We start from the raw sequence: 16,142 nt of genomic DNA, 5'->3' as shown, positions 1-16,142 counted from the left end.
TGATGTAGATGATTGATCACATCTTCAATTTTCTTCTTCCGTCTCTAATTCAATTTTCTTCAATTGATCACATCTTGAACCAAATCGCGGGCAAAACAATTGTCATGAACTTTGAAAACCACTGCCATTGCCACTGTTGATTCATGTGATTGTAGATGAAGGAAACTTGTCCTTGATTTCCAAGTTTCAACTCGAGAAGCATTGCAATCCATAGCTTCCGCATCCCTTCTTGCGTTTCAAATATTTTTCAAGAGTCAAAAAATGAAAGTGATTTATTGATGATCAAACATTACAATCCTCAAATACTGGGGCTTCTTGGGGTAAGAACCATATCGCATAGTCTTCCAAAAAGTTCATAAGGATCAGTACAAACGGGATTCACAGGTGACCATCCCTCCTGTAACTGCGAAGAACTCAACGGTGACAAAGCAAGTTCTAAAGTCGAGCTTAATGCGGATTACAGGTGCATTGTTGTGCGAATGCCTCAAACTGAAATTAATGTTACCGAGTGCACAGTGGAAATCTACTCTTCTGAGACTAATGAATGGAGAGAGACAGTTATATCACACTCCCTAGGTTTTAGCTTTACTACTTTCACTCTTTCTCCACGCTTTGCACACAGTGGAATGGTGTACTGGTTGGATTATTGTGGCGTTCTTATTGGGGTAGATCCGTTCAACAACTTTAATACCACTGTCAATACTACTGCCAATAGCGGTGAAATTGTTGATGATAACGAATTATGTTGTTTCATTGAATTTCAAAAGCCTGAGTTATGAAATTCAATGTTTTCCACGCCTAGGTGTGTGTCAAGGGCGTTTAAGGATGTGCCTTTTTGATTTGGATGGGAAGCCACACAGCGAAAGCGACACTGACATTTTGTGTGTTTGGGAGTTGAAAGAAGCAGAAGATGATCAGCAGGTCGATGGAATGGCAGGCAAATTGAAAAAATGGTGCTTGCTAAAAAGGGTTTCCTTGAACCAAATGCTTGTGGAAAATCCAGGAATTGCTGAATGGCGAGACAGAATCAGGTGGCTAAGGAGTAGGGCGGTGGCCATTGACCCAAACGATGAGGATATTTTGTACCTAGATTTCGATGGAGATATTGTAGCGTGTAACTTTCGGACAAGAACTTCGTTCAAGAGAGCTAGAAACAGGTCAGATGGTGCTGAGTCTGCTGAGTTTCATCCTTGGACGTACGTTTTTCCCCTTTCGCTCCCATGTTGGCCTTCACCAATTCCAAGACTATGCTAATTATTTTCGATCAAAATGTAAATGTTATTTTAGTATTAAATTTTTTTTTTTTTTTGTTGAAAAAAATGTAAACAGGTCAGTTGTACTCCTTCATGATTTGTTTATGATATGCTTCCATTATTGGACTGGTAAGTATGCATGTCCTTATTTGTGATATCATGTCAACTGGTTTTAGTCCCCCTAACCCTGTTTTCTTTTTCTCAAATCATGAATAAAGCTCCCTTTTGTACGAAAAGGACTTACATAAAACTATTTCATCATTACGTGACGCTCCTTATTTAATAATCTATTTCTACGTGCAAGTTTTTCTTCACATGACAATGTATTATTGAATCGAGACTCCACGTGGTGATGAATCTGTTCCATGTAAGTTGCTCTCTTCTTGTACCTTTGAAGTTCCTCGTGTAAAACAAAAATAAAAACCTTTTTATTCCCTCTTAACTATTGGTTGAGTAAGATTCATAAGGCCTAATAGGAAGATAAAGGGGTTTAGATGTGGTTTTGGTCCATTAACTTCTTCCTTCCTGCTATTTTGCATCTTGTACTTCGGATTTCCATCAAGGCTGCATTAATGGACAAGATTTTTTTCAGATAACCTTAATGCTCAATATTTCCATGTCCTGTGACTGAGGACTGAGGAGTTCTATCCACTTTTAAACAAAGTACCATTTGCCATTTGCTATCTTGAGTCCTTGATGGTCAAAGCTGAACTCTGCCAATAGGCATATGTCTGTTACCCATTCTCTTCGTTACACGTGTCTCAACGGTCCACTGTATCACAGAGAGAGAGTGAGAGAGAGAGAGAGAGAGAGAGAGAGAGAGAGTCTCTGTTATTGTTCTGGGTAAGGATCAGTAGCTTCTTTGGGTTTTAGATGTTTTTCTTTTCTTATGCAACTCTGAGTTTTTCAAAACCCTTCAACCACTTCACTCCAAAACTTCACTTCTTTTTGAAATATTTCAAAAGGTTGAAATTTTTCTTGGGCGTTCTGTTTCAAGGTGAGAATTTTCTGGATGATTTTGTGCATGGTGTGTTTTTGAAATGATATACATTTTGTTTGGTTGTCAAGAAAATATCAGAAAGAAGGGGAAATCAGTTCATGGCAGTGTTCTGAAAGTGAGAGTGAAACTTTAAGAGTCAGGAACCCTATCATCCATTGATTTTCGTAGCAAGCCAACTTTTTTCTTAGCAACCAAACAACAAAATACCACTTTTTCGGGCTTACATCTTGATTATTTTGGCTCTATTCTGTTTTGTATTTTAATAATAGCATGAGTTGTGTTTGGTTGCCGAGAAAAGGTCTTGAAAGAAGTGGGAAATCAGTTCATGTGGTTGTGTTCTGAAAGTGAAGAGTTGAAAATTTAAGACTCAGAACACTGCCATTCATCAAAAATTCCGGTCAATCTGAAATTTTCATAGGAACCAAACACAAAAGACCACTTGTTTTGGTTTACACGTTGATTTATTTTTGGCATCTGCTGCTTTTTATTTTAGAAAATAACATCCATTGTGTTTGGTTGCTAAGAAAAATTAAGAACAAAATGGAAAATCAATTAATAGTAATGTTACCGATAGTCAACATTGAAACTTCAGGACTTATGACTCTGCCATTCATCCACTTTCCTGTTTTTCTGACCTTTTTCTGGTTTGCATTGTGTTTGGTTGCTAAGCAAAATCGGAGAAATAGGATGATGAAATATAATGTTAGTGTTCTGAGACTAGCTTGCATTTCTCGTCTTTCAGAACCTGCCGTTGAAATTCGGTGTAGTATTGCCTTCACCATTTGGCTTAGCTACACACTAACAACAGAGAACTCCGTTACTTGTTTCAGAAAAAACTCATTCATTTATGTTTATATTTTATACCTTATTTCCTTGTAGTTGCTCTGCAGGGACAAGATTGATTTCTGAATCTTCGGTATTTTGTTCTGTATCGCAGGTTTTACAATGTCTTCAGAAGAACCAGACATTGGTCAGTCTGAATTTTTTTCTTCATTGAAGTTAAACTTTCTGATTCGACTTTAATATGTTGATGTCGGTTTCGAGGGTTTGGAAAGGGTGGAAAGTTTACTAACTGAAATGGCATTTGCTTCATTTTTCGTGTGTTTTTCTTATAGACTGAGTGTACGACTGAACTTTTCTCCTTCTCTTTCATTTCTGTAATTGCTTACTTATTTTTGCATTTTATGTTGTTGAGTAGGAAAACTGCATCTAAATGTAATTAAACTACGCGACCACCTTGAAAAAGTAGTGTTGGACCAGTACACAGCCTTGATAAAATCTGAAGCTCGGAAGAAGGATCTTACCAAGGAGCTTGAGCGGAGTGAAGCTCGGTGCCAAGAACTTAGGAAAGTACTTGAGCAGACTGAAGCTCAAAAGAATAAGGAAGATCTTGGAGGGAGTGAAGCTCAAAACAAAGAGCTTAAAAACTATCATGGGGATAGAGGGCTAAAGAAAGAACTCGAGTTCAGTGAGGCTCGAATGAGAGAACTTAAGAAAGAACTTGAGCTCAGTGAAGCTCAAAAGAATGAGCTTAAGAAACAACTTTTTCAGCGTGAAGCTAAAAACAAGGAGGTCAAGAAACAACTTGAGCAGAGTGAAGCACAAATTAACGGGTTAAATGAAAATCTTCAGAATATTGAAGCTGAGAAGATAGAGCTTAGGAAAAATCTTCAGGAGAGTGAAGCTCAAAAGAAAGAGCTTAGGAACGATCTTCAGCAAAGGGAAGCAGAAAACAAAGTGCTCGAGAAAGATCTTTATCAGAAAGAGGTAGAACTGCAAGAATCGGTATTCTCTCAACTTAAATTCCATTAACTTTGGTTTTATGTATAGAGTTTGACGCTGCCATGAACTTCCACTTGTATATATTCCTTTTTGTTTCAGAATGAGCTGCAACATAATGCTGATGAAACAGTGGAATGGCTGAAGGAAGAACGAAAGGTTGGCTTTCCCATTGACTATATTTAGGTAGAGATTCAGATTAATGAAGATCATATGAGTGTGATCCGTTGAAATGTTGTTCTATGGTTGATTAGCAATGGCGGGATCAAGAGGTTAAACTTCACGACAAAATCAGCATATTGGAAAAGCAGCGTGACACCAACCTCAAACATGTGGATGAGCTGGAAGTTAAGATCCATGAAATTGAAGGGAAGTTTAAGGAACTGGAAGAGGAATTGGGCAATAACAAAACCCTTAACGGAGTACTTATTGTCAACGAGCATGAAAAGAATGTTGAGCTGCAGGAGGCTCGCAAAGCGCTCATCATTGTATGTATATTTGCTATTCTTGGGTTTGAATGTTCACCTGCAGTTTAATTTCCTATTGATTTCTGTCTATTAATATCCCTCTTTGGATGGAATTGAGGTATATATGGCAACCTTTTTTGTCTTCATAAGTTCATGTCTACAGACCTTTTGGCTAACGTTTTGTAGAGTAAAAAGTAGGTGTGAACTTGCTGAAGGAAGCTGGTTTCTTTTTCGTGTGATAATGTTCTTATTGGTTCCTTGTAATGTCTAATTTTTAACCCTTGCAGGGACTAAGTGACTCAACGAGCCAAACTTGTATCGGTGTGAAGAGAATGGGAGAGCTTGACAATAAACCATTCCGTAGTGCGCTCAAAAGGCCCTGTCCTTCAAAAAGAGGTGCCGGTCTAGATGATAAGGCCAAGAAGCTATGTTCTCTATGGGAGCAGCATCTGAGAGATCCAAATTGGCAACCATTCAGGATTATAATGAATGAGCAACAAAAGCCAACGGTATTCAGTGCTTACTACTTCCACAAGTCATTTATGTTTTGTCCAATTTTCTGGCCCATTCTTCTTGTACTTCGAAGCTGTAATTTGTTTAAGGCACCGCGTACTTTCCATCTGCCTTGCTAACTGATTTAATACTGGATGTTGGTGGACAGGAATTCATTGATGAACAAGATGAAAAGTTGAAGGGCTTAAAGGAGGAGTTTGGTGAGCAAGTTTTTCATGCTGTGAAAACTGCCTTGGCAGAGTTGAATGAGTACAATCCCAGTGGCAGGTTTCCGGTGCCAGAGCTTTGGAACTTCAAGGAAAAAAGGAAGGCAACGGTAGCAGAAGGAGTCTCGTATTTGATGAACCTTTGGAAACCAAATATAAGAACACGTCGAAGCTCTCAGATCCAAAACAATCAGTTAAGGTCTCTGACTAGGTAAGTTGTACGAGGCAACTTGGTTCTAATTAAACAGAGAAGTCACGTAAACTATCTGTTATAATGCTATTGTTAAAGACCATATTGAGATAGAAATTATATGCTTCAATGTATGAGACCTAAACATAATGCAGATAATTTATGGCTAGTTGTTCACGTTGGAGAGTAATTTCTTAAGATACACGAATAGGGCTATTTGGCTTTTAGGCATTGTAAACAGGTTACGTTCGAGCTGTTAGATATTTTCAAAAATAAAAGTGAAGTTTTGGAAAGGAAGACAGTTCTGGGCTACCAGTCGATGGGGTCAGAAGCAAAGATTATTGCTCTCTGCAAACCTACGACAGGTAGGCTCTATCGGGCTACCGGTCTTCCTGATATCCAGAATTCAAACCTCTTCGGAGGCAGAGTTGTGTCTGTTCGGTTCAGAGGTTTGATACTTCGTATATAGTATCAAAATCACTCCTGAAACGTGTTCTAGAAGTTTGAGAATGGATTCAAATGAGTGGACGTCTTTTCTGAAGTGGTGCCTCTTGATCAAAGGGTGTAACTACACGGAGTTTAGAAAAACCTCACAAATGGAAGTGTCTACAGTATTTTAATTGAGTTCCATAGTAACTATCCTAGTACTAGATATGATATTTATCCTACCAATGCTTTATAATCCCTCTATTTAAAGGGTTCCATATGTATTTTTAAAGTAGTTGATTAGTGAATTAAAAATTAATCTAAGAAGAGAATGATTTTCTCCTTCAAAAACAAGCAATGACTTGGTTGTGTTGAGTGAATCCACAATTAGCAACATTAAGCAAAGTTTTGTTGCCCCTAATTAAGCGAATCCCAAGTTATCTATCCCCATTCTCCTCGAGACTCCTTCCTTTTCCTACGTCGCAAAGGAGTTCTTGATGATGATGATGATGATAGAGCTCAATATGTTGCTGTTAAGGTGTCTGACTTGTTACACCGTGGAGCACCAAAGAGTTTCACAGCCAAGTGTGAGGCTTCGAGAAATATTAGGCATCAAAATCTCGTCAGATTATAACTGCTTGTTCAAGTGTTGATTTTCGTGGTAATGGTTTCAAGGCTCTAGTTTATGAGTTCATCGAGAATGGGAGCTTACAAGAGTGGCTCCATCCAACTACTGGAGATGAAGAAGTAATAAATCCCCCAACCAAGAGTTTAATTGTTCTTCAGAGGTTAGACATCATATTGATGTTGCATGGGCACTATATTATCTCCATAACCATTGTGAAACACCACTTCATTGTGATCTCAAACCGAGCAATGTTCTTTTGGACAACGAGTTGGCTGGAAATGTTTATGTCTTCGGACTAGTAAAATTTCTCTCACTACGAACCACTGTTTCTGCAAATCAGACAAGCTCCATGGGCATACGGGGAATGGTTGGTTATGCTGCTCCAGGTATATATCCTCATCCTAGATTTTGTTTACAATGGCGGTGACTGTTTTGTTTCGTATGAGTTGTAGAGTATGGTATGGGAGGTGAGGTGTCCACAAATGGATACGTCTGCAACTTTGGCATTCTCTGTTAAAGATGTTCATAGGGAAAAGGCTGACTGACGACAGGTTTTCCGGCGACTTGAACCTTCATACTTTTGTGAAGTTGGCGTTCCCCAACCGAGTAATGGAGGTTGCAGATTCACTGCTCTTACAAGGAGGCATTGAAGAAACTCCCGATCAATACAGTGCGAGAGTTGAGAAGATTGAAGTCTGTTTCAGCTCAATATTTATAATCTGAATCACATATCCTTCTGAATCCCCTATGGATCGCCCGCAGAGCATCGGTGATGCCTTTGTCAATCTTCTTGGCAATCGGAAAGGTAGACTGCCGTGGCAAGGGGTTTAGGGTCTATACTTCGATATCACGTGTTAGGGTCTATATGTTAAAACTCTATTCAAATTATATTTAGGGTGGTGCTATTAACACATTCATTTTTACCTCTCACACTCCTTTTAATTTTCAACCGTCGGTTCAAATGAACGAAAAAAAACCAATGGATCAAAATTAATAAAAATATGTAACAAGTAAAAAGAAGTATTTGAATAGTATTACCCTATATTTATTACAGTGAAATAGAAAGTTGGATCGGCCCACCAATAGACTTGCTGGTGGGCCTGAGCCGAGAAGCAGTCAACCTTCTTCCTCCTCTCGTTAAGAAATCCTCCCAAGAATTCCTAGTCTTCTGTTCATCACAGTCCACTTTGGTCTTACGAACTGCTCTTTGATTTTCCTCTCACAAAACCCAGCTCTCTTCTCACCCCAAAAATGGAAAAAAAATAAAATAAAACAATAAATAATATAAAAGCCCAGCTCTCCTCATGAATTCATGCAACAGAGCTAATTGGTGGGCGGAGGAATCGAAGCCCCCTTGACCTTACAGTCCTCAATTTCCATTACAGTCACCATAGTTGACTGTAAATTTGCTTCCTCTTCCTTCAATCTGCTTTTGCTTTCTACCCAATTGTCCAAAGCACTTTTTTTTGCATGTGGGATCTTCTAATTCCCCGAAAATTGCAGTTTCAGAGATCCCCCCACAAGCTTAATCTGCCATAAAGGCACAAAACCCGGGTGGGTTTTTGTGCTGGAGCTCTGAAATGGCCAACTGCTCAGAGGAATTGGATAATGCAATCGGTGAGTTTTGAGTTTTTTTAATCAAATACCCATGATTCCATTTGCCTTTGATAACGGCTGCATGTTTTAAATTTCACTTCTTTTTGTTACAATTTGATTGGCCTGTAGTAGCTTACTAGATTTATTTTTGTTCATTTTTTATGCTGTTAAATAGCAAAATTGCATCAAAACTTTCAGGAATTGAGGTACCACCTTGAGAAGTCCTTCTTAGAGCAGGGCAGGGCCCTGTTGAAATTTGAAGCTCAGTGGAAAGATCTTAAGAAAGATCTTAGCAGAGAAAACGAGCAGCGGCAGGTTCACCTGCAACAAATGGTATCTAATTATTGTTCTCTCAACATAATTCAAGTTAACTTTGGTTTTGCATACGGTGCATTTTCGTGTTGGTTTGATGTGATCTGAATTTCAAGTTAGTGCATTGCCGTTGGGGTTCTTCAATCCTCACATTTGTTCTAGGCTTCTAGTTGTTCCAGTACTTATGTGATGTTCAACGAAAACAAAAGGGATCTTTCGGATACTCCTCTCCCGCTTGGTTCTGCGTAGTCCTTCCAATTGAAAGCCATGTTTGAACTGAATTTTAAGGACTTTCCAAACACAAAAGAAATAAATGATTATTGTTCTGAGATTTTTTTGCAGAAATTTATAGATCACACACCCTTTCAATGCAAATTTTATCTGAACGTTTTCCGTTTACAAGGCATAACTGAATATCAAGGATCTAATACCATATTAGGCTTTGTTACAATTCTATCCATTGATATATAATAGGCGTCCAATCCCTCCCTCCCCCCCAAAATACTATGCCCTCGTTTTCAAAAACCGCATTCCATCAAGTCTGTTGTGTCTTCTGTTAACCAAGTTGACGCGGCACTTACGTGGGTAAAATTTATGGACATTTTGTTATCTTTTATTTTATTTCCTTATTGTGCTGCTTTGTGGTATTTCATGGTGTTGAATGTACTTACCTAAAGCATGTGAATATAACACTTTTGTCAGCATCAGTTTTTCAAATATTCAATTTCATGTTTGAAGACCCATATCTGTTTAGCAAGCTTCAAAGTTTATCTTATACAGTGACAAATTCTCCTTCTCCACTTTGTTGGAAAATAATTGGAGGAGCAGAAAAAGTTAATGTGGCTGCTTGAAATGGTTGAAACCCCAAAAAAAGTAAGAGAATAACTATGTACCTATTTATTTGGAAAATCAGACACATAAGAGAGCAGGAATGGAACAATGCGCAGCCCAGGTCATATCAGGAATAAAAAATAAAAATCATTTCTAGGTGTATATTTTAGCTATTTAACACAGCCTACTCCACTACCGCTCCGTTCTAGTGTTCTTTTCTCCCCTTGTGTAGTACTGATAGATCGACATCAAGGATTGTGAATGGTCTGTCTATCCATTAGCTGTTAGGTTCTATACTAGTCCTTTATTTTCTCAACTGTATCATCGAGTAGTCTTCCCTTGATCGTGTTGTCTAGCTGTCTTCCTTGTGGGCCTTGGACATTTAAGGTTTGTATCATGTATTACATTGATAAGTAGCCTTAATTAACAAGTCCTAGTTTAGTAAACACATTTTTATGTATGTACATACGTTTTTTCGTTTCGGAAGGGAAAAAAATAGTCTCCATCCCTGGAAGACAGAGAAGGGAATATGGCAAAAACATGTGAAAGAATAGAGAGAAGGGAGAAACGGAGAAGAGATGAGAGGTGAGACAGGTGTTGAAGGACCAAAATGAACATCAAAATTTTGCCATTTGACTCCTCATCAGCTTGGCTAACAAAAAACGGGAAGGGGTAATTTAAAACATGACTTGTAGTTGTTTAGGGGACAAATGAGTTTTGAGAATAATTTCATGGATAGTCCGGTTGGAAAATGACTAAGTCATTCATTTAGTCACCAAAATGCCCCAAAGGTGTAAGTTCTTTTGGTTGTCGTGTACACCTCATCTCCTATTTTTTGAGAAAGGGTGTAAATCACTCATGCAATTACTTTACTGTTATATTTTTGCCATGTTCCAGGTCTAAACAGCATGAGGTATGCAACTTCCAAATGTAAATATAACCAAAAGAAGTCGGAGGAAAACCCCTTTCTTCCCCTGATAGATCGTCTGAAAACATTGGAAGAAAAATTCCTTTTAAGTCTTTTCATGTATGGGAATTTGGAAAGCTCTTCGCTGCAAACCATGATATTTCTCAAGGAAAACAGTGCCTTGGAGTATTTTGGTGACAACACACTAGCTTAGAGGAGGTTTCAGTATCACCCCACTAGCTTAGAGGAAGCTTTATTGTTTTTGCGTTTCTCTTTTCACATTTCTTCTTCATTCTACTAGTGTTATTTGGTCTGTTTTGTTGCGATTATTTGGAGCTTTTCTTTTCTAGTCTATTTAGCAGGTCTATGGTGTTTGCATTGCTATTATTTTGATGTGCTGGTATTTTGTTCTGCTGAAAAGCTATTTGGTATGGGGTTGATTTTTATGGTTCAAGGCATATGCTTTGTGTCCAACTGCACTTTTGAAAACACCAACTCAGATTATATTGATCACCGCATGCTTGCATATCTGTGTTGTATACTAGTTAATTTCAAAATTAATCTCAAATGGTAGACAACAATTACGTATTTCAAAACCGCAACCTTTGAGGGTATCTTTCCATAGACACTTTTATCCCTGCATGGTAGAAGAGTCCGAAGATGTAGCTGTTAGCAACCGATGGAAGAATATTTAATATGGATTGAGTTTTACGTCAATCAGTGGATGCATTTCATGTTGGTGTTGTATTCAATGTATGGTTGTTCGTGTCAAAGTTAATCACCTTCTTTCAGGGTTTCTCAATTCCATCAAATGGGACAGATCACTATGCTTCTGCAAATCCGAATGCTGCCTCGTGGAGTAACGCTAGTGCTCAGCCGGCTGGAAATGCTATTCCTCGGCCTTCTGGAAATGGTGCTCCGAAACTTCATTGTGAGGTATGCAATATTTATTGCGACACCAAGGATGTACTCAATAAGCATAAACAGGGGAAAAAGCACAAGATGAATTTGGATAAGTTGAAAGGCAAAAAGATTCCTGGAGAAAACAGTAAGAAGAGAGCAGCTGATCAACCTCCAGAGGATTTAGAAACTAAGAAAAGGAAGGTTCTTGAAAGTGGGGCAGCACCCGACGCTTTAAGGACTTGCGCGTTATGTAATGTGGTGTGTCTGAGCGAGATGGATTTCAACAATCATCGTGCCGGACAAAGGCACGTTGAAGCTGTTGCCGCAGCGAGGAGACATGGTGCTGGAACAAGTGGAACAAATGGCCATTGGCAGTCGCAGTGGAGATATCACGGTTAGAATTCATAACTCTTGTAGAACTGCAGTGAGGCTGTGTAAGCTTCTATATAGATATCGAACTCTGAAGTGAGATTTAACCTGAATAATGTCGTTACTGTTCTTATACAAAAATTATTTTGTTCTCACTTTCGTAACTAATTGCCTAAAAGATTCTAAATTTCAAACCTTAGACCCATTTGGTAATCATTTCGGTTTTCGTTTTAAGCTTTCATTTTGTGTTATAAATAGAGGAAAAGTACGCGAAAAAAGGATAAAGAAGGGATGATGGAAGGACGGAATGATACTCAAACGAAAACTAAAAGCTAAGCAGTTGTTTTCACTTTCAAGGTTTTGGATTTCACATATTCTTCTTCCCTAGTCCTCATTTCTCCCATATACTTCCCGTCTTCCTCTACCACAAATAATGGAAACGAAAAACTAAAACGAAATAGTTATCAAACAGACCGCTAAACAAAAGGCCAAACCTTGAGGTGGAAGCTCAACCAAGGAAGTGATTGGCTTTTTGCATAAGGTATCCAAAGCTTACTGCATTGTGCTTTTACTTTTATGGTAGTTGGAATCCAAAGATGTTTGTCCTCTAAAGGACAGAAGAAGATGGATAATAAATTCACCAAGCAACAAAGCCCAGATACCCACAATAACCCCAACCCCACCCACGTGCAGGTTTGGTTTTGATTTGACCCATTTGGACTTATGGGTTCACTGATTGAAGCTTTTCCTTCACTCTATGTTTTGTAATTCAGCCGCGCTCACCCTTTAGCTGTCTGCACTTTTAAATATTTATGCGAACTCTTCAAAATGGACCGAAAACTTCCTGTTTAAGTTCTTAGGAAAATTAATAAAAAAAAAATTGAAAACTTTGAGTTTTAATGATAAAGATAAAATAAATTGTAAAAATATGATTTTTCGTTAAAATGAATAATACCATAGACTTTTCGTTAAAACTCCCTAAATTCTTCCTTTTCAATTACACTAAAGAAAATGAATCGTTAGCCTATCCTAATTCTGATCCATTTTTTCAGTCGCCTCGACGTTGGAGCTAACCCCGAAAACTTGCAAGTGCTTTTGGTTATCCATCATCAACGCAATCACGTAAAGATTGTTGAATTAGGCAAAATTCCAACTGAAAAAGAAAATTAACAAAATAAGTCAATACAAATACACTTCTCATGCATATATATATATATATGATCATATGAAGAATATACACTACAACTTTACTTTTAGCAAAGTATTAATACGGTGCGGGCTACAATTCTCTGCGGCCGCCTCAACCTCTCCTACAATTTGCCCACATAGGGCTTTTTAATTTAATTCCCAAATTACCCTTACACTTGTTACATTGTTATACCCACCCACTACTCATCATACCCCCTCACATAAGTCACAGCAAATTCCACCAATCAATAAGTCAAAACTTGCACCTGAAACACTTTCACGTTCTCCAACGGCCCATCAAAAACAGCATCTTGTAAAAGCAACTAAAATGGCGCCAAGAAAGGGTACAATTGGAAATACATAAATATGGCGGGAAAATCATAAATATGTTGACTTTTGGATGGTCGTCCGTCAGACTCTGAAGTTCTTTCCGGTAAATGTTTGACCGAACTGCCAGTGTGCGGGGACGATGTTCCACGAGGTGGAAGTGCGCCGGTCACTGCCGGTGACCCTGAAGGAAAGTGACTGACCAACCAGAACGGAGTTCGACTGCCAGTTTTGACCCCAGTTGCGGCTCATGCTCATCCAGTCGGTCCTGGCGCCTTTCACGCTCACCCGCACGATATCCCCTGCGCCCGCCACGTTGCTGATCAGAACCAGGTTGAAGTAACGGAAGCCGTTGATTGTGAACCTGATCCCTCCGCGCTTCCGGCATGGCACCCTGCGGAAAAAAGTCAAAAATCGTGAGGGCATGTTCGGAATTTTAACTCCAACGTGGATCGCGGACCGTGTTTTACGGCGGGCATGATTAAATGAGCCAATCAAATTGAATACTAAATTGGTCTTTTCATATTGATCGACGAGTCTCGGAATTTTGGGGACTGTGCTTTGGAATGGTCTTTGATTTTGTACGTAGGGAACTGTGAACTACATGCGCTTCGTACTGTGTGACCGTATGATTTACTGGTCAAAAAGTACGTACAGTGCAGATCTTGCCATAGACCAAAGAGCATAATCCAACAAAAAAGCCGAAGTTTGGTAGCTAAATGCAAGTTTAGTGAACTATAAGTCAAATTTAGCAACTCTATTATCGAGAGATGCAGAAGAAGCTCTTTTAAAAGTAAAACTTTTCGATGACTTCTTGTTATCTCATTTTTTTTTTTTCATAATATTCTATAATATTGACATGAAAATTAATATTAAACTGTAAGATGGTAGATTGTTTATGTTGACATAAGAATTAACCCTAGAGTTGCATTTTGAGAGAGTTTCCTTAACATGCCCGCTCTCTTTTGTTAATTTTATAAGTATCCTAAGCTATAAGTCCAGGAATAGAGGATCAAACTCGACCCAAACTTGAATAAGGAGTCAGACACACAACACTGACTTACGGACCTAACCGACATTTGCATCACAGTTTACACTTCACTAAATTTGGACACCTAGTTTTATCCTTATGTAGAACGCGAATGATCATCTAGTGGATAACAAAAGGCCAAAACTGAGGCCAAAGGATGACATAATGGCATATGTTAAAACTAAGGTTTTTGGGGAGTTAAATATTCCCCACTCCCCATTCTTATTTTGCTTTCAGCATTTGGGACCAATTGGGCAAAATCCAAACTTTTGAAAGAACCGAAATTAACTAACCCATTAACTACCATAAGAAATATCAAGAATTTGGGGCAATTAGTCAATTTCAAGTGAGCTCTTTCCACACGGTCAGTAAATAGATTGTTTGGATTTTCTATGATGCTACATACTTCAAATTTTTAAACTTTTGATATTTAAGAAGTCCGAAATATTGTATACTCTGAAATACCACATAATTTTGGTCGATAGAAACCATATACATTCTGCGAAAGTAATTAAAACTCAGACCAGAATCCAACTCACTTGTACCACAGGTGTGACCCGCAAGATTGAGAAAGGTCACAAAAAGCTTTAAAGAAAAAAGTAAAGTAGTCTAATTTATTTTCATATGAAAAGAAATTAAATCAGAATAAAAAAAAAAAGGAAAAAGGAAACACTCGCACAACCAATTCCAGTACAATTATATTGGAGAGAAAAGTGGTCCAAGTAGAAATTTTGGAAACCACATTTCGTTTGGCTAAAAAGTTACAACTATTGTTTTTCAAGAGTAACAGGTAATCGACGTGAGTTAGGTCAATTAGTTTTCTGAACTCACGATCGAATCTCATTTTACGTAGACGTAAAAAAATAGTAACTCATTTTGTTAAAAAAAATGTTCCAATACTTCCAAATCCAAGATTATTCCTTTCAAATTGTTAAACTAAATAACCAAACCTAAAAATAGAGCAAGGAAAACAGAGATGTGGGCTTTACTAACCTGCGGTAGGAAACAGGGACGATCCCAGCTCTGTACTCGGCAATCTTGAGGAACATGGGCATGGCGAGGTCGAAGTGGGGCCTAGGAGGGTTGCACCATCCGCCGTTGTCGCTTGGTTGGGCAAAATTGGGAGGGCAAAAGTTAGTGGCAGTGATGAAAATAGATGGACCTCCGGCGTGGCACCAGCTGGGGTCGTCTGCACACTTGAGCTCAAAGCAGGCTCCGCAGCTGAGGCCATTGTTGAACAGCGCTGTGCTCAGTGCCGCCGTGTTAACTCCGTACCCTTGGCTGTATAAATTTCCGTATCCACAAGCCCCACCTGAAAAATTCAAGTGTTTTAGTTAATTAATTGATAATTAAGCTTGATTAAGTTCTTGGTTTTAGATCTTTGATGGGTTTTGTTGGATTTTGCTACAGTATCTCAACTCAATCGTACAACTTTACGTGTAAAAATCATAATGCATGCAGCGCATGATTAGGATATTGACACAATGACATTCCTGGTGCATGTAAGTTTCTCCGCTTTAAAAGGAATGTGGCATTATTGTGTACATTCAGAAAAATGAAAAGTTGAGGCAAATGGTGAAGAGTTTGAAGGGGAAATGTAGGGTTTTGGTGACGTACCCATGGTTCCGGAGGCGTCGGAGCCACCGTAGAAGGTGGCATGAGCGCCTTGCCATGCACCACCAGTGTAAACTCCTGGGATTCTTGCTTCAGCCACCCACATTAGTGAGATGATTAGAGAAGCAATGCAAGTAGAAACACTCACCACACCCATATTCTTTTTCTTCTAAATTTTCCCTAGAAACAAACAGAAAAGAGAGAGAGAGAATCAGTGAGGTACTGATAGGGTGAGGAGTTAAAGGAGGGGTGGTGGACTACTTATGGAGGTTGGCTTCAGACTTGAGAGGTCTTTAGATATGGACTCAATGGATGAGCAACTTTGAGTCATTCTGAAGTTGAGGCGTGATCAGCGGCTGTGATTCGAGGACATTCTTTTAGGGGACCAAACAAAAGATTTCATGGGGCATGAGAGGGATGCAAAATTATGCAAATACAATCCAAGCCCCACTAGCTACATATTCCATTGCATATGAGTGTGCCCAATCCCTTAAGTTTTTCAAAATCCCCACTTTACTTCACTATATTTCTTGTCAATTTCAAACTTAAGTTTAATTTTACTTTCATTTTCATCGATCTGTTAGTTTTTTTTTTTATCAAAAG

At 38.7% G+C, this 16,142-nt stretch overlaps 3 protein-coding genes and 1 pseudogene across 5 annotated transcripts; 3 read left to right on the top strand and 1 right to left on the bottom strand.

Moving 5' to 3' along the window:
* Positions 1 to 2,090: 2,090 nt before the first annotated feature.
* LOC125468634 (factor of DNA methylation 1-like) lies at positions 2,091 to 5,585 on the top strand. Of its 2 annotated transcripts, none has more exons than XM_048564783.1 (7): positions 2,091 to 2,250; positions 3,191 to 3,223; positions 3,452 to 4,020; positions 4,135 to 4,191; positions 4,287 to 4,520; positions 4,787 to 5,008; positions 5,161 to 5,585. In XM_048564783.1, the coding sequence occupies exons 1-7, from the start codon at positions 2,127 to 2,129 to the stop codon at positions 5,431 to 5,433; spliced, it is 1,512 nt and encodes a 503-aa protein (XP_048420740.1). In that variant the 5' UTR covers positions 2,091 to 2,126; the 3' UTR covers positions 5,434 to 5,585. The 2 variants fall into 2 exon arrangements, with proteins under 2 accessions (XP_048420740.1, XP_048420738.1); XM_048564781.1 differs by having other exon boundaries at positions 2,092 to 2,250; positions 3,452 to 4,038.
* A 142-nt stretch (positions 5,586 to 5,727) lies between these two features.
* On the top strand, positions 5,728 to 7,185 carry LOC103941413 (annotated as a pseudogene).
* Positions 7,186 to 7,574: 389 nt separating this feature from the next.
* LOC103940852 lies at positions 7,575 to 11,535 on the top strand. Of its 2 annotated transcripts, none has more exons than XM_009351036.3 (3): positions 7,575 to 8,079; positions 8,234 to 8,391; positions 10,901 to 11,535. In XM_009351036.3, exons 1-3 carry the CDS (start codon positions 8,043 to 8,045, stop codon positions 11,408 to 11,410), a joined length of 705 nt encoding a protein of 234 aa, XP_009349311.1. In that variant the 5' UTR covers positions 7,575 to 8,042; the 3' UTR covers positions 11,411 to 11,535. The 2 variants fall into 2 exon arrangements, with proteins under 2 accessions (XP_009349311.1, XP_009349312.1); XM_009351037.3 differs by having other exon boundaries at positions 7,580 to 8,079; positions 8,257 to 8,391.
* Positions 11,536 to 12,688: 1,153 nt separating this feature from the next.
* Positions 12,689 to 15,773, bottom strand: LOC103944903 (expansin-A6-like). Its single transcript, XM_009355372.3, has 3 exons — positions 15,543 to 15,773; positions 14,919 to 15,237; positions 12,689 to 13,289 (listed from the first exon to the last, which is right to left on the bottom strand). Exons 1-3 carry the CDS (start codon positions 15,694 to 15,696, stop codon positions 12,980 to 12,982), a joined length of 783 nt encoding a protein of 260 aa, XP_009353647.2. The 5' UTR covers positions 15,697 to 15,773; the 3' UTR covers positions 12,689 to 12,979.
* Between the last annotated feature and the right edge of the window lie 369 nt (positions 15,774 to 16,142).

Source organism: the organism of the source record quoted next, unplaced genomic scaffold (assembly GCF_019419815.1).
Source record: "Pyrus x bretschneideri cultivar Hongxiangsu unplaced genomic scaffold, Pyrus_bretschneideri_v1 Contig39, whole genome shotgun sequence".
NCBI lineage: Eukaryota > Viridiplantae > Streptophyta > Magnoliopsida > Rosales > Rosaceae > Pyrus > Pyrus x bretschneideri.
Note: the sequence above shows the minus strand (reverse complement) of the source record. Positions and strands in the feature narration are given on the sequence as shown.